This window comes from Hyaena hyaena, unplaced genomic scaffold (assembly GCF_003009895.1).
Source record: "Hyaena hyaena isolate Hyena2069 unplaced genomic scaffold, ASM300989v1 scaffold_10, whole genome shotgun sequence".
Classification (NCBI taxonomy): Eukaryota; Metazoa; Chordata; class Mammalia; order Carnivora; family Hyaenidae; genus Hyaena; species Hyaena hyaena.
Window position 1 is genome coordinate 2,026,030 of NW_024080642.1, and position 20,745 is coordinate 2,046,774.

Here is a 20,745-nt window from a genome sequence, read left to right on the forward strand (position 1 = left end):
CCTCTCTCTCTCTCCTCTCTCTCTCTCTCTGCCTCCCCTGCGTGTGTGTGTGTTTTCTCTGTCAAAATAAACTATGCAGTAGTTAAAATCGACTTGACTTTCATGTGTCCATAGAGATATGCTATCTAAAATCATAACTGGGTAAAAACATGGAGTGATGGGTACAGTGTAATTATATGAGTTTTAAAAGCATTCGAGGAGTATCTGGGTGGCTCAGTTAAGTGTCTGACTTTAGCTCAAGTCATGATCTCACAGTTTGAGTTTGAGCCTTGCATTGGGCTCTGTGCTGACAGCTCAGAGCCTTGGATCCTGTTTCAGATTCTGCGTTTCCCTCTCTGCCACTCCCCAGCTCATGCTGTGTGTGCCTCTCTCTCAAAAATAAACATTTAAAAAAATAATTTAAAACATCCAAGAAAGCATTATAATATAGTCAAAAATTTTGCTTTGGAAAATAGTAATTTTCTCTGGGTAGGGAGAAGAGTGCAATTAGACATGATACATAGGGAACTTCACCTTTACGTGAAATGTTTTATTTGTAAAGATTTTGAAGCAAGGTTAGTAAAATGTACGCTTTGATGTAGCTGTGTAATAGCTGCTTGGGTGTTCTGGGTGCTTGAATATTTCATAAAGCAGTGGCAAAACGAAGCATATAATCTTGTGAAGCGCTGAGCTTTCTGTCTCTAATAGTCTTCAAAGTGAGGCTTAGAGAGGAATTGAATAGTAGTGGTTTTTAGAGAACCTTTGAGGTTTTAAGTGGTCCTTCAGAGGGTTTGGTAGGGAGAGCCACTTAGGCACAATTATGTCTTTCATTTGCTTGTATTAAGCTAAAATTTTTGCATGGGTAATTTACTAAAAGTTTGAACATGCTGTTGTAGATAAGACAGTCTGATATTATAAACCTTAGCTCTTTTTTTTTTTTTTTTAAGTTTTTCTTCTTCAAGTATATTTATTTAAATAGTCTATTCCCAACATGGGGCTTGAATTCACGAACCTGAGATTAAAAGTCGCATGCTTTTCTGACTAAAGCAACCAGGAGCCCCAAATCTTAGAAGTGTTATGATTTTAGTAACATACTTCGTTTGTATTTTAGATGTTTATATGCTTGCTAATGTACGGATTTGTGAGTTTGGCAGATGTAAGGTGAATTATTACTGACGGTTACATTTACTACAAATTATGCTTGATAGCAAATTATTTTGTCTTATAGTATTTTTTTTTTTTTTTAAAGTAAGCTCTATGCCCAACGTGGGACTTGAAGTCACGACCCCAAGATCAAGAGTTGCATGCTTACCTGGCTCATCCAGTTAGCTACTTCAATCTTGTTTTATATTCTTGATTTTTATTTACTCTATGATTTTAACTAAATGCATTTCTAGTTGTAAATTAAGGTTTATAAATGAAAAGGTTATAATTTAAAAGGTTATAAATTTTACTTTTCTTGTATGTTTTTCTTCCATAGTATGAAATTAATCTTTTGGAGTTGATTCAGAGAAGAAGAATTGTAAGTAGATATTCTGGAAATTGGGAAAAATTTGGATTTAAGTAGTGTGACTATAGCTAGAGAGTTGGGTTTGGGAAGCAGTTGGCACTGATAAATTGGTGATGTGTTCATAATGGGTGTTTGTAATCTTCTGTTTCCTTTCAGCACCTTTTTAAAAAATACTCACTTCTTTAGAGAGAATGTGCAAGTGGGAAAGTGGCAGGGAGGGAGAAAATCCCAAGCAGGCTCTGCACTGTCAGAGCCTGATGCGAGGCTTGATCTCAAGAACCAACCATGAGATCATGACCTGAGGGAAATCGAGAGTCAGATGCCCAACTGACTGAGCCATCCAGGCCACCCCTGTTAGTACCATTTAGATCAAGTAGGACTGTTGGTGTGGATAAATGTGATTAAATTGAGGCTTTGTTTTTTATGTCACTTTTTAGCGCATCGGATATTCATTTAAGAAGGACGAGATTGAGGACTCTATCGTACGCCGGGTACAAGGTGTCTTCCGACGTGCGTCAGCAAAATGGAAGGTAAGTAGTGATCAGAGCATCTTTAATTGTAAGAGCTGTATTACGATTTCAGTATTCAAATGTATTGTTTATTTTTATCTTGTGTCTCCATATTTAACCTAACACTAATTATTTGAAACCATTTATCAAACCATTAAGAAAATTGATCTCATTACCTTATAGTTATTTTTTGATGATAGTACTGAAAATGGATTTAGTACATGATTAAAGATTAGAAATTTGGGACTTAGGGATAAATCTCTAAGTGAAGTACACTGAAGACTTGGAGGTGGAAGATAGATGGTTTCGAGTAGGGACAGTTCCTCACTTGATACTCTTCAGGTTGGGCTCTGGAACTGGCACATAGTATATGGGGAGTACTTTAGATCCTGGGAATGACAAAATTTAGGGTTGTTACCCCTGATTGAGACCATTTAAGAACTACATTGAGCAAGGGTGCCTAGATGGCTCTGTCTGTTAATCATAACTTAGGTCATAATCTTGTGGTTTCTGAGTTTGAGCTCCATGTCGGGCTCTGTGCTGATATGGAGCCTGCTTTGGATATTCTCCCTCCCTTCCTCCCTCCCTCCCCCTCACTCTCCCCTTCTCTCTGCTCTTCCCATCCTGCTTTCTCAAAAATAAATAAAGTATTTTAAGAAAGAAAACAAGGGGTGCCTAGGTGGCTTAGTCAGTTAAATGTCTGACTTCAGCTCTTGCGGTTTGTGGGTTCGAGCCTCACATTGGGCTTTCTGCTATCAGTACTGAGCCTGCTTTGTCCCCTCCTCTGTCCCCCTCTCTCTTTCTGCCCCTCCCCCACTCAAGGATAGATATTGATGAACATTAAAACAATAAAAACAAAACTACATTGAGCAAATTGGATAGACAACACATTTTGTCTTGAAGCATGGTAGTTTGGAATGGGTGGTCAGACGGAGTTTTCACATTTAAGACATCTAAGACCTCAGTGAGTAACAGGCTAATAGACTGAGCAATATGTAACACATTGGCTTTTCTGAAATCTGCCTCTGTTTCTAAAAAAAAATTAGTGCAAAGGCATATTAGATATAAAGTTCAAATTCGGGCAGCTTACTACATTGTTTTTCTTGCAGGATGATATTCAACTTTGGCTATCCTATATAGTCTTCTGTAAGAAATGGGTGAGTATTGTGCAGCTGTGTCTTACTTTCTCATTCTTTTAGTAAGTCTGCTTTTTAAGTTCCATGCTTGATTGAACTCCATGTTTTCTGCAGAGATGTAGGGTTAGTAAATGGGAAAAGACCCCAGTGTAACAATATTTACATATCTGAATACTATTTAAATGGTTTCTAAGTCAAAAAGTGATCTTTATTCAGTAAAGTTAAAAATTGTGTTTAGATATTTAGGATGTTTACGTGTAGTGGTTTAGGTAGAAGAAAACTGTGACCGTGTCTGTATTTGTTCCTATGTCCCTACAAGAGCATTGGATTTTGAGTTGGTAAGGAAATCGTACAGCTCAGTTAGAGATTACTAACAATGATTTCAGTGTATGGGAAGTTGCTTTGCTTTTTCTCTTTTACAGACCACCAAAGCTCAACTTAGCAAGGTGTTTTCTGCCATGTTGGCCATTCATTCAAACAAGCCAGGTATGGTGAGATCCTTGTCAGTTCTTCTACCTTTTATGTAGACTCAAGCTATTTTGGCATTTATTTTGCTTAATAAGCCTAAAAGAAATTAGTTTGAGAACTGGAGTATCGGTACTTGGCCTCAGCAAGTTTTGGTTTCCCAATAGCTGCCTCTTAGGTCATCTGTATACACTGTGTATCATTTATTGTGTCCTGTGGGTAAGAAGGACTAATTTTATTTTTATTTACTTCTTTATATGCTTTTAAAAGTTTTATTTTAAAGCATATTTTATTTTATTGTTACTTTTAAAAATGTGCTCTGTGTAGGGCACCTGAGTGGCTCAAGTCATTTAAGCCTCCAACTTTGGCTGAGGTCATGATCTCATGGTTTGTGAGTTCAAGCCCCACATCGATCTCTGCTGTCAGCGTGAAGCCTTTTTGGGATCCTCTGTCTCCCTCTTTCTGCCCCTCCCCCTCTTTCTGTCTCTCTCAAAAATAAACAAACATTAAAAATTAAAAAAAATAAAACTCTGCTTGCAACATGGGGCTTGAACTCATGACCCAGAGATCAAGAGTCATGTGCTCTACTGACTGAGCCAGCCAGGAGGCACCCCACCAAGTTTCTTTTTAGATGATAAAATAAACTCTTTGGTCCTTTGAGAGACATTCTGTTTGGATGCATTCACATTTAAGGGTCACTTAAAAGCAAAAACTTAAAAAAGGGCACTTAAAGGGGAGAGTGTTAATGCACATTTTACAAGAGTGCCTGGCACATAGTAGGTACTCATGTTTTGCAAGAGAAAGATTTCTCTTGTGAATACTGTGTGAAGTAGCACATAATTGTATAGCGGAGGTGCTCTAGTGCCTATTCTCAAGTATCAGGTTCAGCCAGGTTCACGCTACACGGCCTAAGATAGGCCACATTTTTTTTTTTAATGTATTATTTACTTCTGAGAGAGAGAGAGACAGCGTGAGAAGGGGAGAGTCAGAGAGAGGGAGACACAGAATGTAAAGCAGTTTCCAGGCTCTGAGCTAGCCGTCATCACAGAGCCTGACGCGGGGCTCGAACCCACGAACCATGAGATCATGACCTGAGCCGAAGTCGGATGCTTAACTGACTGAACCACCCAGGTGCTCCAAAAATAGGCCACATTTGGTACTGATTAATTCAGAAGGATACAGCATTAGGTGAGTTTCTTTAGTAGAGTACTCTTAGCAATTTGGAGGCTAGTTTCTGGTCCCCAAGATGACAGTTCAGGTGTAAGGGAATGAGACCACGTGAATGGGTTGGGGAGCCACTGTGGCTTAGAAGACCTGTGGTTAGGCATAGCTTCCAGGGATCCTAGAAAGGACTGTGCTCAATTTCGAGGATCATAGGCTCAAGAAAGTCCGAAGCAATAGCGCGCTCTCTTTAATAACTTTCTCGTCCAGATGTGGTTACTAACCATGAGCCATTTTTATCAAAAGCAGTCTTGTCTGGTAACATAGCTGACTTTTATTAAATTTCTAGGGAAATAGCTAGAATGTTAACCCAACATTAATTTCCTGTGTAGAAAGACAAAGGTTTTTTTTTTTTTTTAAAGTCCTTATTCCCAATAGGTGTGATAAAAAATTTATTTTTCATATTGAGCCATTCGAAAAATTATAAACTATTTAGATAAAGAAAAAGATTGAAATATTTTTATTTCATTGCTTCTGAAATGCACCATTTCTTCTAGCATTTTTACACCTCTAAAATTTGTATGTGACTTACGATGATGTTGACCTTAGATTGAATGAGGCACATAAGTACCCACAGATATTATCATTAACCTCTTTGCTTCAGAACACTCTAATTTTATTTATTTATTTTTCATTTAAAGTTTATTTTGAGAGAGAGATTGCACATAAGCATCTGGGGGAGGGGCAGAGAGGCAGGGAGACAGAGAATCCCAAGCAGGCTCTGTGCTGTCAGCTCAGAGCCTGACAACGGGATTTGATCCCATGAACCGTGAGATCATGTCCTGAGCTGAACTCCGTACTTAGACACTTAACACACTGAGCCACCAGCTCCCCAGAATACTCTAATTTTAGATAAAGCAACAATACTTTACAAATAAGCATTAGGAACTCCCTCTCTCCATCCCTTTCCTTTTTTGGTAAGATTAAAAAAAATTCTTTGAGTATTAAAATTGGAGCATTGATCTTTTTTTAGTCTGACTCGATCAACTTATTGAAATGAAGTCTCATGTTTTTCATTGATAGCTTTGTGGATTATGGCAGCCAAATGGGAAATGGAAGATCGCTTATCTTCAGAAAGTGCAAGACAGCTATTTCTTCGAGCTCTGCGCTTTCATCCAGAGTGCCCGAAACTTTATCAAGAAGTGAGTTGTGTACCTGTAAGATGAGAGAGTCGTATCTCGGTTTTGGTCCTCTGTAGATATACATTCTTTATTAAGTTAGAGAAGACTTCTGTTTGTGGAGTCTAGGGGTGAGTAGGGGAGCTGATGGAGGAGAGGGGTGAAGCTGTTTCTTGGCTCATAGCCAGTGTTGACCGTGTGCATCATCCAGGTTGTTAGTGACAGACTACGGCTAGGAGGGGTGGGGGGCCAGGGTTCAGCCGTTTTCATACCTTTGTCCTTTTTTCCCCTTGCATCTGCCTGCCTTCTTACCTTCTTTCTCTCCTTTCTGCTGCTTTGGCTCCTCTTCCTCTACTTCTCATTCCTCTTGTCTCTTTTTTTCTTTAGGTAGATCCCTCCTTCCCCACTTGCTGGACTTATTCTCTAGAGGGAGGCACTAAAGCCGTGATGGCCAGACTTTGAATTAAGAAAAAAGCAAATGCTAGAAATGGTGTATTATTAGAAGCTGCCCTTTTCTGAGTTATTTGTCAGGATAAGGGAGAAACTGTTTTGTCTTCAATTGAAAATGAAGCCTTATTGGGACACTTGGGTGGCTCAGTTGGTTTTTAAGCGTCTGACTTCGGCTCAGGTCATGATCTCACAGTTTGTGAGTTTGAGCCCCACATGGGGCTCTGTGGTGACAGCTCAGAGCCTGGAGCCTGCTTCAGATCCTGTGTCCCTCTCTTCCTCTGCCCTTCCCCTGCTCATGCTCTGTCTCTTTTTTTTTTTTTTCTTAAATTTTTTAATGTTTTATTTATTTCTGAGAGAAAGAGAGAGAGAGAGCGTGAGCAGAGGAGGGTAANCGACGCGGGGCTCGAACCCACGAACCGCGAGATCATGACCTAAGCGAAAGTCGGACGCTTAACCGACTAAGCCATCCAGGCGCCCCATCTCTCTCTTAAACATAAATAAACACTGGGGCGCCTGGGTGGCTCATTTGGTTAAGTGTCTGACTTGGCTTAGGTCATGATCACATGGTTCATGGTGGGTTTGAGCCCCGCGTCGGGCTCTGTGTTGACAGCCAGCTCAGAGCCTGGAGCCTCTTTCAGATCCTGTCTGTCTGTCTGTTTCTCTCTCTGTCTCTCTCTCTCTCTGTCTCTCCCTCTCTGACCCTCCCTTGCTCATGCTCGTGCGCGCTTGCTCTCTCAGAAATAAATTCAACGTTAAAAAAATTTTTTTTGAAAAAAAAATTGGGGGAAAAAAAAGAAAATGAAGCCTTATTTGATGGGGGGGGGGAAGGTGTTTTTGTTTTTAAAAGTCTTTTTTTTTTAATGTTTCATTTCTAGGAGAGAGAGAGACAGTGTGAGCAGGGGAGGGTCAGAGAGAGAGGGAGTCACAGACTGAAACAGGCTCCAGGCTCTGAGCTGGCAGTCAGCCCAGAGCCCGATGCGGGGCTCGAACTCACGAACCGCGAGATCATGACCTAAGCGAAAGTCAGACGCTTAACCGACTAAGCCACCCAGGCGCCCCAAGGTGTTTTTGTTTTAAAAAAAATTTTTTTTCAGTGTTTATTTTTGAGAGAGAGAGAATGCATGTGCACACAAGTTGGGGAGAGGCAGAGACAGAGGGAGACACAGAATCCAAAGTAGGCTCCAGGCTCTTGAGCTGTCATCACGGAGCCCGACACGGGGCCTGAACTCACAAACTGTGAGATCATGACCTGAGCTGAAGTCGGCTGCTTAACCGACTGAGCCACTCAGGAGCCTGAGATGTGTGTCTTTATGCTTATAGGTTCTGTAGCTGTCCTAACTAGTGATTTTTGGTTTTGTAGTTCCTCAGTGATTTATATTGCAGCTCTGCATTCCTTCTTTTCTTTTCATATTCTGTTAGGTATCCCTTTACCTAATACTACCTGTAGTATTTTGATTGAGAAACTATTATAAGTATCACTACTCCCTGCCATTATAGGGTTATTGTATGGTGCTGTTATTTATGTTTTTTGGAGGTTTTTCTAAATGCCCAAACTAGTATTTCCCAAAATGGAAATAGATTTATTGCTTATTCTTTTCTTAAAAAATTTTTTAATGTTTTATTTATTTCTGAGAGAGTGTGTGTCAGTCAGTCATCAGGGGAGGGTCAGAGAGAGAGGGAGACGCAGAATCTGAAACCGGCTCCAGGCTCTGAGCTGTCAGCACAGAGCCCCACATGGGGCTCGAACCCACGAACTATGAGATCATGACCTGAGCCGAAGTTGGACGCTTAACTGACTGAGCCACCCAGTCACCCCTATTCTTTTTAAAAGTAAATTAGTAGGTGCCTGGGTGGCTCAGTCGGTTAAACATCTGACTTTGGCTTAGGTCGTAATCTCATGGCTCATGAGTTTGAACCGTGTGTTGGGCTCTGTGCTGACAACTCAAAGCTTAGAGCCTGCTTCAAATTCTGTGTCTCCCTCTCTCTCTGCCCCTCTCCTGCTCACGCTCTCACTTTTAAAAAAAATAAACATTTAAAAATTCATAAAATTTTTTTAATTTACTTATTTTGAGAGAGAGTGCAAGTGTGGGAGGGACAGAGAGAGAGGGAGAAAGAGAATCCCAAGCAGGCTTTGCACTGTTAGTGTAGAGCCCAACACGGGGCTCAATCCCATGAACTGTGAGATCATGACCTCAGGTGTAATCGAAGGTCAGGTGAAATTGAGAGTTAGTTGCTCAACTGACTGAGCCACCCAGGTGCCTCCTGATGGTTAATTTTACGAAATTATAATGCATATATTAAAATCAGGAAATTGACATTGGTCTAATGTGTGTGTATGGTTCTCGGTCATTTTTTTTTTTACATGTGCAGATTTGTGTAACCACCACCATAATCGAAGAGCTGTTCTACCACCACAGAGAACTCCGTTCTTGACCATGTCAACTAGTTTCATAACAAAATGAAATACTACATTATCCCCAGACTTTCCTAGATCTGATATTTATGGGTAAAAAATGGCATCTTAGGTATTTCTAATTAAAAAAATTATTTCCAAAGATTTTCAGTGTATAATTTCCCTTGTATAGTACTTTAGGATGGAGCTGATGCATACTGAGAAACTGAGGAAGGAAAAGGAAGAATTTGAAAAAGCCAAAATGGATGTGGTAAGATCCGAATGTGTTACCACATGTTAACAACTTACAGTGATTTGAGCCTGTCTAGGATTAAGAGAAAAATTTTTGAATGTGTTTTTGTTTCTTATTTAATGTCAATTTTGAAACTTTAAAATGAATCTAGAGTTCATTTAGTTAATGGGGGGTTAGTAATAAAAATGGAATTTTGTGCTTTAAAGATACACATTTGAGCTACTTGAAGTAGTCCTTAGAATTACTGATAGAATGGTAAATGGTTTTCTCTTACACTTTATGGTTTCATCAGATGACATCCTAATGGGTTGAGGGAGCTCGAGGAAGATTGTGAAATGTGTGGTTCCAAGTTTTCTTTCTTTTTATATAATTTTTTTGGTGACAGTAATTTTAAAGAAAAGTTGTAGAATGTTCGAGCTGAAAAAGGAACTTGCTATTGTCTGTTATTGTGGTTTCCAGCTCTGAACTTTTTTATTCCAGTAAAAGTTTACCCAGGAGGGTAAACAAGGCACATAAAACCTGACCTGCTGTGGTCCAAGTAGAGAGTCAGGCCTTAAGCCGTGTGATCTTGCCATCGCTCTAGGAGCCTGAGAGAGCTCATTGGGAAGATGCAACTGCATGTTGTACAAGTGAGGGAACTGGCCCAGGGAGAGACAGGGTTTGCCAGCGGTCAGCTGGCATAGGTAGTCTAGGACTGTCAATTTTCATCTGAGTGCTTTTTCTAGTTACTGGCACTATCTGTTATGTTTAATATAATACTCTAGGAGAATCTCGATTATCCTGAAGAAATCCTTAAGGGTGAGTTGGCACGGATTATCTACAAAAATTCTGTAAGCGTAATTAAAGGTATGTATGTTTTGAACATTTATTTATGATGGGAAAGTGCAACGTTGTATTTATTTTAGTTTTTTAAGTTTATTTTGAGAGGGAGAGAACGCAAGTGTGTGTGTGGGAGGGGGTGTCAGAGAGAGAGAATCCCAACCAGGCTCTGCACTATATGTGAAGAGCCTGACGTGAGGCTCGAAATCATGAACTGTGAGATTATGATCCAAGCTGAAGTTGGATGCTTAACTGACTGAGCTAGTCAGTGGCCACACAATATTCTATTTAAAATGAGGAAGACCAGGGCGCCTGGGTGGCTTAGTTGGTTATGTGACTGATACCAGCTCAGGTCATGATCTTGCAGTTTGTGAATTTGATCCTTGAATCGGGCTCTGTGCTGACAGCTCGGAGCCTGCTTCAGATTCTGTGTCTCCCTCTCTCTGCGCCTTCCCTGCTCTGTGCGGTCTCTCTCAAAAATAAACATTAAAAAAATTTTTAAATGAGGAAGACCTTTAGCTAATTTTGAGAATGTCTGTTAGTAATTCTGTCAGAATGTATATAAAATTCTATGGGAATAATGTCCTGTATCTTTCAGAAAATGTTGATAGCCCTTTAGGGTATACTTGAATATTTCAGTGAATTTATTGAGTAGTTAATTCACATGGAGAGTTGGAAAGAAATAATGTTTCTTTCAAATGTGATTTAGAACATTTCTTTATGCTTTTAAGATTAGAAGAAAAGAAGTACTTATGAATACTCCAAAATATTAGTAAAGACTTTGTGTAGTGGGGGCTATGGGTGATTTTTCTTTTCCTGTTTTGTCCTATTTCTCAAGTAATACAAAAGAACTCTAGTACATCAAGAGTGGTACTTTTTTGTAGAAGAAAGTGGTTCTTCACAGTGAAATGACACGAGAGTCTTACTCCCCTTCCCGATTTTTAAACTTTTAGGTGCAGAATTTCATCTGTCACTGCTTTCAATTGCACAGCTATTCGACTTTGCCAAAGATCTTCAAAGAGAAATTTATGAGGAGTAAGTAAGGCCACGGAAAGGTGAACGTGTCTCTTTCTGATCTTGTAATAAAAGTTTGAGGTTGGGTGTTTAGAAAGGGGGAGAGAAGATAACCACGGTAAGTCCTTGGAAGAAAAAAAGGTTTTAGGGGTATGACGTCATGGTAAGTGCTAGAAAAGTAAGTACCTGGAGAAGTTGCTTGACTTAATTCTAGGCTTTCCTTGGGAAGTGGTATGTCTTTAGTCACAAATGTATCCTACAGCTGTGCTGGCACGTCTTTTGTCCCTGTAGTGACAGTGGTCCTGGTGAGTGTCTGCAGGTGATTGCGGCAGGCCGTTGTATTCTTTACCGTTGGGGCGTGTTGTGTGAGAATTCTTTGCGGCCTGCCTTGTGGGTACGTCGCTCTTAGGTAGCACCCCTTACTTTCACGGGAGAGAAAACAACTTGGCTCGTTGGCTCTTTGGGTGTTTTCACAGTTTTGGTAGAGTTTTAGGTTGTGCTTGTTCTTTGTCTTTATTCTAGAAAATCAAGAGCCTGGATGTAATAAGTTTCTCCAGGGCTTGAGGATTGTCTCCTCACACATACCTGTTGATGTGACTTTGAGAGCTAACCTGTGAACAAAATCTGAAACATTCTGCAACCTGATGAGTGTGCCACAACTCTGATTGGTTGACAAAATGTAGACAGTGAGTGTGATCTCTGGAGAGCCTGCTGGGGAATTGTCTCGTGGTGATGAGATTGTTAAAGGACTGTCCCGGATGCATTTCTAGAGCATTAGGGAACGGTCTCTGCTTGATACTCTGAATTAGTCTCGTGTCATAGGGCTGATGCCAATAAACTGCTTTTCAGGCTTCGGGCTCTGCACACAGATGACCCTCTCACTTGGGATTATGTGGCACGGCGGGAATTAGAGGTGGAGTCGCAGCCAGAAGGAGAGCAGCCTGCGACAAAGCAAGCCAGAGCGGCAGAGGTGGGCCGGAAGGAGGACAGGTGCTGTGCTGTGTATGAGGAGGCAGTGAAGACTCTGCCTACAGGTGAGCTTCCCCAAACCTCGGTGTGACATCCACGTGGCAGTGGTCACGAATGTGAAGCGGAAGCTTCCGTTCCCATCTACCAGCGTCAGTTTCAGGCTTCTCTGGTAGTTCACAGTGTGCCTGCCTCCAACTTGTTCTTTGATGGTGAAAGATGAGCTTTTACGACCTTCCTCTATAGTAGTGGTATCTGTTTGGGAGGAGATGGTACTTAGGAAATGATAACTCAGAAGATTGTCATTTCTTAATTATCTTTTCATAGAGATTTATTTTCAGATTCTGTAATATTGGAATATTAAGGAAGAGGCGATATGTAACATGGATAAGGTTTTTACTTTTTCTTTTTTTATGTTTAATTTTTGAGAGAGAGAGCCCGCGCATGAGCAGGGGAGTGGCAGAGGGAGATGGAGACACAGGATCAGAAGCAGGCTCCAGGCTCTGAGCTGTCAGTACAGAGCCAGATGCAGGGCTTGAACTCATCAACCATGAGATCATGACCTGAGCTGAAGTTGGATGCTTAACCAACTTAGCCACCCAGGCGCCCCTTTATTTTTATAGTTAAGTCATTACTCAGTATTTGAGATGTTTGATTGGGTGTAATCAGAATAACTAGTTTTTTCCACCAGATTAGCTTAAACTCTTTTTCAGAGGAATTTTCCCTTCAAAGAAAAGATGTATGATGACTGTTAAATGGAGAGAACTGGTGATGTGATCCCCATAATTTCTCTGACTTTTCCAGAGGCCATGTGGAAGTATTATATCACCTTCTGCTTGGAAAGGTTCCCTAAGAAGCCAAGCAGTCCGTTCCTCAGAGAGAAGGTGAGGACCTACATTACATGGTTATAGGGGCTGACTAGAAAGTGACTGTTCTCTGTAAAAAAGAGCGGATGCATGGCTCCTTGGGGCTTAGGACAGCTTCCAAGAACTTCATGCTTAACCTAAGCTCTTTCCCCTTGTGGTTGACCTGTCATTCTGAAGGTCCAAGTCTGCTTCATCCTTATTCTGGTCACCTGATTAAGAAACACCCTCTTACTGGGCTGTGCTTGGTGCAGCTGTTTGGCAGTCAAAGCATAAGGGAAACTACCTTAAGTTCCTTTTCTCGGTTGCTCTTGTTCCTGTCAGAGGCCAAAGACCCCCGCTGGGATGTTTGTGACAAACTGAGGGATTTTTCTGATTTCAGAGATTGGAAAGGACCATGATGGCATTCAGGAAGGCACATGAACTCAAATTTCTACAAGAATTTCAGTACAAGCAGTGGGTAAGGGCACATTCACTGCCGGTAACATATTTCATTCCAGTTGGTTCTTGATGATGTCATGTGTTTTAATGTATTGTTATATGTTATATCGTTTGAGCCCCTTTGGATGTTTGGTATGGAAGATGAGAGACATGACATTTGGTTCTTAATTTTCTATATGCCAGATATGAAACTGTACCAGGAAAGAGAGGAATGTTATATGGTGGGAAATACCCAGAACAGGGAGTCACAATTTGGGTTTATTTTGTTTGTTTACCCATCCATCTTCTCTGGAACATCCTTTTCGAATATATGCCTAGCTCAGATTAAGCATTGGTAGGGTACAAATAAAGAGAAATTAGATGTGTTCCTGTGTTCCAGAAGATGACATTGTAGTAAGCAGCCTGCAGACGAACCCATGTCCGCTTGCTGGGGTGGGTAAGGGTGAGGATGGAGACCAGGATAATGCGCTGAGGGAGTTCTACATTGGGGGGTTTGTCACTTTACAGCTAGATAAACTTGGGCAAACCACTTAACCGTTCTGAGTTTGTTTCCTTAATTTTAAAATGATAGGGGCGTATGGGTAGCTCAGTCATATGAGTGTCTGATTCTTGATTTTGGCTCAGGTCATGATCCTAGGGTCGTGAGCTCAAGCTCGACATTGGGCTCCTCGCTTAGCATGGAGCCTGCTTAAGATTCTCTCCACCCCCCCCCCCCTTTCTTGCGTGCATTGCGTGCATGTGCGTTCTGTGTCTAAAATTAAAAAAGTGATCCTTTTGCCAACTCCCAAAGTTGTACCAAAACTGTTTGTACATTAACCTTTAAAAAATACTTTTTAAAAGTTTATTTTTATTTATTTTTGAAAAAGATACAAGGAGCAAGTGGGGGAGGGTCAGAGAGAGGAAGAGACAGAATCCCAAGCAGGTTGTGCAATGTCAGCACAGAGCCTGACGATTGAGGCTCCAGCTCACCAACCACTGAGGTCATGACCTGAGCCAAAATCGAGTCGGATGCTTAATAGACTGAGCTACCCAGACACCCCTTAAAAAATACTTTTTAAGTGTTTGTTTATTTTGAGAGAGAGAGCGTGAGAGAGAATGTGGGTGCAGGCATGGAGGAGCAGAGAGAGAGGGAGAGAGAGAATCCCAAACAGGTTCAGCGCTCTTAGCACAGAGCCTGATGGTGGGCTTGATCTCATGAACTGTGAGATCATGACCTGAGCCGAAATCAAGAGCCTGACGCTGAACTAACTGAGCCACCGGGTGCTCCCAAAATACTTTTTATTTATTTATTATTTTATTAACTATTTTATTTTTTAATGTACATGCAAGTTAGCATATAGTGCAATAGTGATTTCAGCAGTAGAATCCAGTGATTCATGCCCTCTGTATAACACCCAGGGCTCACCCTAAGTGTCTTCCTTAGTGCCCCTTTCCCATTTAGCCCATTCTCCCACCCACTGCTTCTCCAGGAGTTTGTTCTCTGTATTTAAGAGTCTCTTCTGTTTTGTCCCCTTCCCTGATTTTATATTATTTTTTATTCTCTTCCCCTATGTTTATCTGTTTTGTGTCTTAAATTCCACATGTGAGTCAAATCATACAATATTTGTCTTTCTCTGACTAGTTTTGCTTAGCATGATACTTTCTGGTTCCATCCACGTAGTTGCAAATGGCAAGATTTCATTCTTTTTGATTGCCTACTAATACTCAGTTGTGTGTGTGTGTATATATATCACGTTTTCTTTATCCATTCATCCATCAGTGGACATTGGGCTCTTTCATACTTTGGCTATTGTCGATAGTCCCTTGGAAAATACTAGTGCAGTTGCTGGGTTGTGGGGTAGTTCTATTTTTAATTTTTTGAGGAACCCCATAATGTATTCCAGAGTGTCTGCACCAGTTTGCATTCCCACCAGCAGTGCAAAAGAGATCCTTTTTCTCCACATCGTCACCAACATCTGTTGTTGCCTGAGTTGTTCATGTTAGCCATTCTGACAGGTGTGAGGTGGTATCTCAGTGTGGTTTTGATTTGTATTTCCCTGATGGTGAGTGATGTTGAGCATTTTTTTCATAGGTCTGTTGGCCATCTAGATGTCTTTTTTTTTTTTTTTTTTTTAATTTTTCCAATGTTTACTTTTGAGAGAGAGACAGAGTGTGAGAGCAGGAGGGGCAGAGAGAGAAGGAGACACAGAATCCGAGGCAAGGTCCAGCCTCTGAGCTGTCAGCTAGACCACGAGATCACAACCTGAGCCAAAGTCGGATCCCCTGAACCCCCAGGCGCACCTGGATGCCTTCTTTTGAAAAATGTCTATTCGTGTCTTTTGTCCATTTTTTCACTGGATTATTTGTGTTTTGGGTGTTGAGTTTGGTATGTTCTTTATAGATTTTGGATACTAACCCTTATCTGATAGGTTATTTGCAAATATCTTCTCTCATTCTGTTGGTTGCCTTTTAGTTTTACTGATTGTTTCCTTCTCTGTGCAGAAGATTTTATCTCAATGAGGTCCCAATAGTTCATTTTTGAAAATACTTTTTCTATATAACTAGGTAATGCATATACTGTCTACTAGCCTACTGTGTTACTCCATGACTGAGGTACTGTTTTCCCATTAGGACATCTGGGAAAGATCTCGAGCTTGGATGAGTTCAGCTGCTCCTGTATGAGCTATTGAATGCTGGCAAGATAGTCACACCCTATAAATTTAGATGGGCCTTGGCAGGCCTGTTCTCTTTCCATTGTTGCTATTTTGTCATTCACCCTTCTGGCTATTTCAGACATTCCCTCCTCCCCAAATCTCTGATGCTGCCCTTCCTGAGCCTACTACTAATCACTCTGGTGACTTTGCCTTTAATGAGAGTTCCTCAGTATAACACCTCTAAACTTAAAATGCTCAGCTGATTTCTGCATCCATCGTTTTTCCAGATTATTCTTTGCAGAATGATCTTGTAAAATTGATGATCAAATTATTCTGTGGCTTCCCACTGTCTTTTGGATAAAGCTGTCAATTTCCCTGATATGGCCTTGGCCTCACCTGCCCCTCACCTGCCCGTTCTCCAGTATACATTCCACCTCTCCAGCCATGTTGCTTGGATTTCCTTTTGTATCCAGCCTGTCTCTTGTCTTCAGTTCAGTCTCTTGTGCATGCCAGTTGGGAGAGCCGCCTTCTCTCACTAATCCCTGCTCTTAAGCCTTAGCATAAATGGTGTTTCCTATCTCATTGCTGCTGTAGATAGGTGCCTCTGCTTTGTATTCTTAGCATATGATTCTTATTCTGTCATGGCAAGTATCAGACTGTGCCTGTTAGACTAGAGGCTCTGTGGGTGGTAGAGTACATACCTGATTTCCTGATAATTGAATCTAGCATATGTAGTGTGCAATAAAAATGCTTGCCAAATGAGCAGATTACATACTGCCTTTTATTTGCTCTTCCACAGGTTTTTAAATTGAATTGGTTTTAAGTTTCTTCCCCCCTGTTAAGATAGTGTGAATATAAGAGATTTGAACACATAAGATTTCCTTCTGTTTATTTGATTGTTTGTTTTGTTTTGTTTTGTTTTTTTAAATATTTTTATTTATTTCTAGGAGAGAGAGAGAGACAGCGTGAGCAGGGGAGGGTCAGAGAGAGAGGGAGTCACAGACTCTGAAACAGGCTCCAGGCTCTGAGCTGGCAGTCAGCACAGAGCCTAACGCGGGGCTCGAACCCACGAACCGCGAGATCATGACCTAAGCGAAAGTCGGACGCTTAACTGACTAAGCCACCCAGGCGCCCCTATTTGATTGTTTAGTAATATTTGAAGTTCATTTATTTTGAGAGAGACAAAGACAGTGTGAGTGAGTGAGGGGCTGAGAGGGAGGGAGGGAGGGAGGGGGAGAGAGAGAGGGAAATCCCAAGCAGGCTCCTCGCTGCCAGTGCAGAGCCTGATGTGGGGCTCGAACCCATGTAAGTGTAAGATCATGACCTGAGCCACAACCAGGAGTTGGCCACTCACACCCAACTGACCCACCCAGGTGCCCCATGTTTGTTAAAATAACATTTCCAAGTTTTATTTTATTTAAAAAAAACTTCTTTTAATGTTTATTTTTTAACGTTTTATTTATTTCTGAGAGAGAGACAGCGTGAGCAGGGGAGGGTCAGAGAGAGAGGAGGACGCAGAATCTGAAACAGGCTCCAGGCTCTGGGCTGGCTGTCAGCACAGAGCCTGATACAGTACTCGAACCCACTAACAACAAGATCATGACCTGAGCCGAAGTCGGACGCTTAACCGACTGAGCCACTCAGGCGCCCCTAATGTTTATTTTTGAGAGAGAGAGTGTGACCCGAGGAAGGGGCAGAGAGAGGGAGACACAATCTGAAGCAGGCTCCAGGCTCTGAGCTGTCAGCACAGAGCCGCACGTGGGGCTCGAGCCCAAAAGCTGTGAGATCATACCTGAGCTGAAGTCGGATACTTAACTGACTGATCTACCCAGGTGCCCCATATTTGTTTTGTTTTTTTTGTTTTTGTTTTAAATGTTTTTATTTATTTCTAGGAGAGAGCGAGACAGCGTGAACAAGGGAGGGTCAGAGAGAGAGGGAGTCACAGACTGAAACAGGCTCCAGGCTCTGAGCTGGCAGTCAGCACAGAGCTTGACGCGGGGCTCGAACCCACACACCGCGAGATCATGACCTAAGCGAAAGTCGGACGCTTAACCGACTAAGCCACCCAGGCGCCCCAACCCCATATTTGTTAAAATAACATTTTAAGTTTAAGACACGAATCCTTCTGTGACTTTTGTTACATAGTGTCAAATATATTTCAGGAAAATTGTATTAGTTTATTGTGTGCCCAGCTCCATTGGAATGAACAAGCAGAGCTACTCAGGCACCCCTCACAAATACTGGTTTTGTCTGCTGATTTTTATATTCTATTTTGGTGGATGTGGGTTTTATTATAGTGAACTATTGTATTAAAAGCATAAGTTTCTTTTTCTTTCAATTTTTTAAGTTTTATTTTTACATGATCCTTAACGCCCAGTGTGGAATTTGAACTGACAACCCGAGACTGAGTTGTATGCTCCACTGACTAAGCCAACCAGGTGCCCGTAAAAACTTAACCTTCAGTCTAAGTTGTTCAGGTCTTCTGCTTTTAACATCGTCTCTGTTTTTTGGTAGCCATTAGGAATAAGAGCAGGCAATGAAAGAGGAATTTCAAATTGTTCACTTTTGTGCTTGTTTGGCAGTAATGGTAAAAATTTTAGTGGAAATGTTAAAATTATGTTCTATGAGATCTAGTTTTGGGGCACCTGGGTGGCTCAGTTGCTTAGGTGTCTTACTGGTGGTTTCAACTTGTCATGATCTTATGGTTTGTGATTTCGAGCCCCAGGTCGGGCTCTGCACTGACAGCACAGAGCCTGCTTAGGATATTCATTCTCTCCCCGTCTGTCCCCTCCCCCCCCACTTTCCTCTGTCCCTACACAGCTCATGGTGTATCTCTCTCCCTCAGAATAGATAAACTTAAATTACATTGTAAAAAAATGAGATCTAGCTTTCTGTAGTAAATTATCCAGTGACCCTTTGTCTTGTCTAGTTTGAGTTGCTGGTGCATCACAACTTCTTAAAGGAGGCTCTGGAGGTGGCGGGAGCTGGGACGGAATCGTTCAGAGACTCTGTCACAATGTGGCATATGAAGCTGCAGGCACTGATTGACTCCAAGAGCCCTGACGTAGCCATGGTTTTCGAAGAAGCTTTTGCACACCTGAAAGCCCAGGTCTGTGAATGGGGTCTTTTGTCTTTCATTCTGTTTGGGAAACGTTCTGAGACTTGTGCCAGAGCCCACTTGGAGTGGTGCATTTGTGCCAATGTGTCAAGCGCCAGGAGTAAAAGGATTTACTTCAATTTAATAGCCTATTTCTAATTCATTATTTGAAAAATGACTAAATCATATTATTTGAAAAATGACTAAATCATATTAAAGTTTTTTATTTTGATATTTTACAAGTAAGAAACATTAATAAATTATTTGTTGTTTCCAAAGCTGAACTTAAGCCTGATTTTTATTATTTATTTACTTTTAAGTCTGTTTTTTTAAATCTTTATTATAATTTTTGAGAGACACACACACACAGAATCTGAAGCAGGCTCCAGGCTCTGAGCTGTCAGCACAGAGCCTGACACGGGGCTTGAACTCCCCAACCACAAGATCATGACCTGAGCCAAAGTTGGACGCTTAACCAGCTGAGCCACCCAGGCGTCACTAAGCCTGATTTTAAACACACACAAGCACACACACACACTTTTTTAGTGTTTGTTCAATTTTGAGAGAAAATGAGAGCATGTGAGGGGCAGAGAGAGGTGGAGAGACAGAATCTGAAGCTGGCCCTGTGCTGAAAGCAGAGAGCCCAATGCAGGGCTCAAACCTGTGAAACCTGAGTCGAAGTTGGACACTTAACTGATTGAACCACCTGGGTACCCCTAAACACAGATATATTTCTAAACCTTAAAGCTTTGTACTGAATCTTTTTAAAATTTTTTTAAATTTAATATTTATTTATTTTTTAAAATCTTTGTTTTTAAAGATTTTATTTTTAAGTAATCTCTACACCCAACATGGGGCTTGAACTTAAAACCCTGATATCAAGATTTACATGTTCCCACTGACTGAGCCAGCCAAGCCCTTAGGCCCTTTCATACCTGAGTGGCTTAGTCAGTTAAGCAGCCTATTTTGATTCAGGTCATCATCTCACGGTTTGTGAATTCGAGCCCCTCATCAGGCTCTGTACTGACAGTTTAGAGCCTGGAGCCTGCCTCAGATTCTGTGCCCCTCTCTCTGCCCCTCCCCCACTCATGCTCTGTCTCTCTCAAAAATAAATGTTAAAAAGATATTTAAAAAATATGTTAGCAGCCTTTTTATATTAGTAGGAGAAAACTGTTCTGGAAGTAAAAGTGGGAAAAATTCTTAAATTACTTTGCTGCTCATTTGTGTGTGTCTCTAAGACATGAATAAAGATGAGATAGTTGAGCCTGGATTGGGTAGTACTTGTATGGTGGGTCCCCAAACAGCAGAGATGTGACCTGGGTAGCTGTGGATCTGACCTCCTGTGGACTCCTCATTGCTTAATTCAGAGACACCTGATGATAGCTGTAGGCAGTGCTCTCCAACAGAAGGGAGCCAGCTCTGATAGGAGGGTGCTGCTTTGGGGGGTGTGGTCCGGCTTGCCATTCCTACTGGGCACTGAGAGTGTGGTCATAGACTGGAGACCCACTGGGAGTGCATCCGTATTTTACATCTTCGTTATCTTAGCAGGACCTTGTCTCTGTAGTGACTAGTTTTCAGAGCATAGTGCTAAGCCGTCATTTTCTAAGTTTTTCTTTCTGTGACCAGGCTTGTCTGCCATTGTGGATTTCTTGGGCGGAGTGGAGTGAAGGTGCCCAAAGCCAAGAAGACACTGAAGCCATTTTTAAGGTCTAGGCCTTGTGTTGTGAGTCTTGTGGTGGGTGGGGAAGGAGCAGATAGGTTCACTAGCTGGCTAGCTTTCGGGTTATTTCTATAGCCGCTGTTCGTAAAGCACTGTTACTTGAGTGGCCTGAGGTGGTTCTGGAAAATATGCTTTGATATTTGTAAATTTTCTCATGCA

At 41.4% G+C, this 20,745-nt stretch overlaps 1 protein-coding gene across 1 annotated transcript in view; it reads left to right on the forward strand.

Annotated features, from left to right (window-relative positions):
* UTP6 (UTP6 small subunit processome component) overlaps window positions 1-20,745 on the forward strand; it is a 31,650-nt gene that overhangs the window by 5,213 nt on the left and 5,692 nt on the right. Inside the window, exons 3-15 of the mRNA XM_039253701.1 lie at window positions 1,460-1,501; window positions 1,927-2,019; window positions 3,108-3,155; window positions 3,557-3,620; window positions 5,844-5,962; window positions 8,974-9,051; window positions 9,798-9,879; window positions 10,806-10,887; window positions 11,716-11,900; window positions 12,637-12,716; window positions 13,078-13,155; window positions 18,699-18,878; window positions 20,493-20,573. Coding sequence (XP_039109632.1) covers window positions 1,460-1,501; window positions 1,927-2,019; window positions 3,108-3,155; window positions 3,557-3,620; window positions 5,844-5,962; window positions 8,974-9,051; window positions 9,798-9,879; window positions 10,806-10,887; window positions 11,716-11,900; window positions 12,637-12,716; window positions 13,078-13,155; window positions 18,699-18,878; window positions 20,493-20,573 — 1,212 coding nt within the window. The remainder of the gene's footprint in view (window positions 1-1,459; window positions 1,502-1,926; window positions 2,020-3,107; window positions 3,156-3,556; window positions 3,621-5,843; window positions 5,963-8,973; window positions 9,052-9,797; window positions 9,880-10,805; window positions 10,888-11,715; window positions 11,901-12,636; window positions 12,717-13,077; window positions 13,156-18,698; window positions 18,879-20,492; window positions 20,574-20,745) is intronic.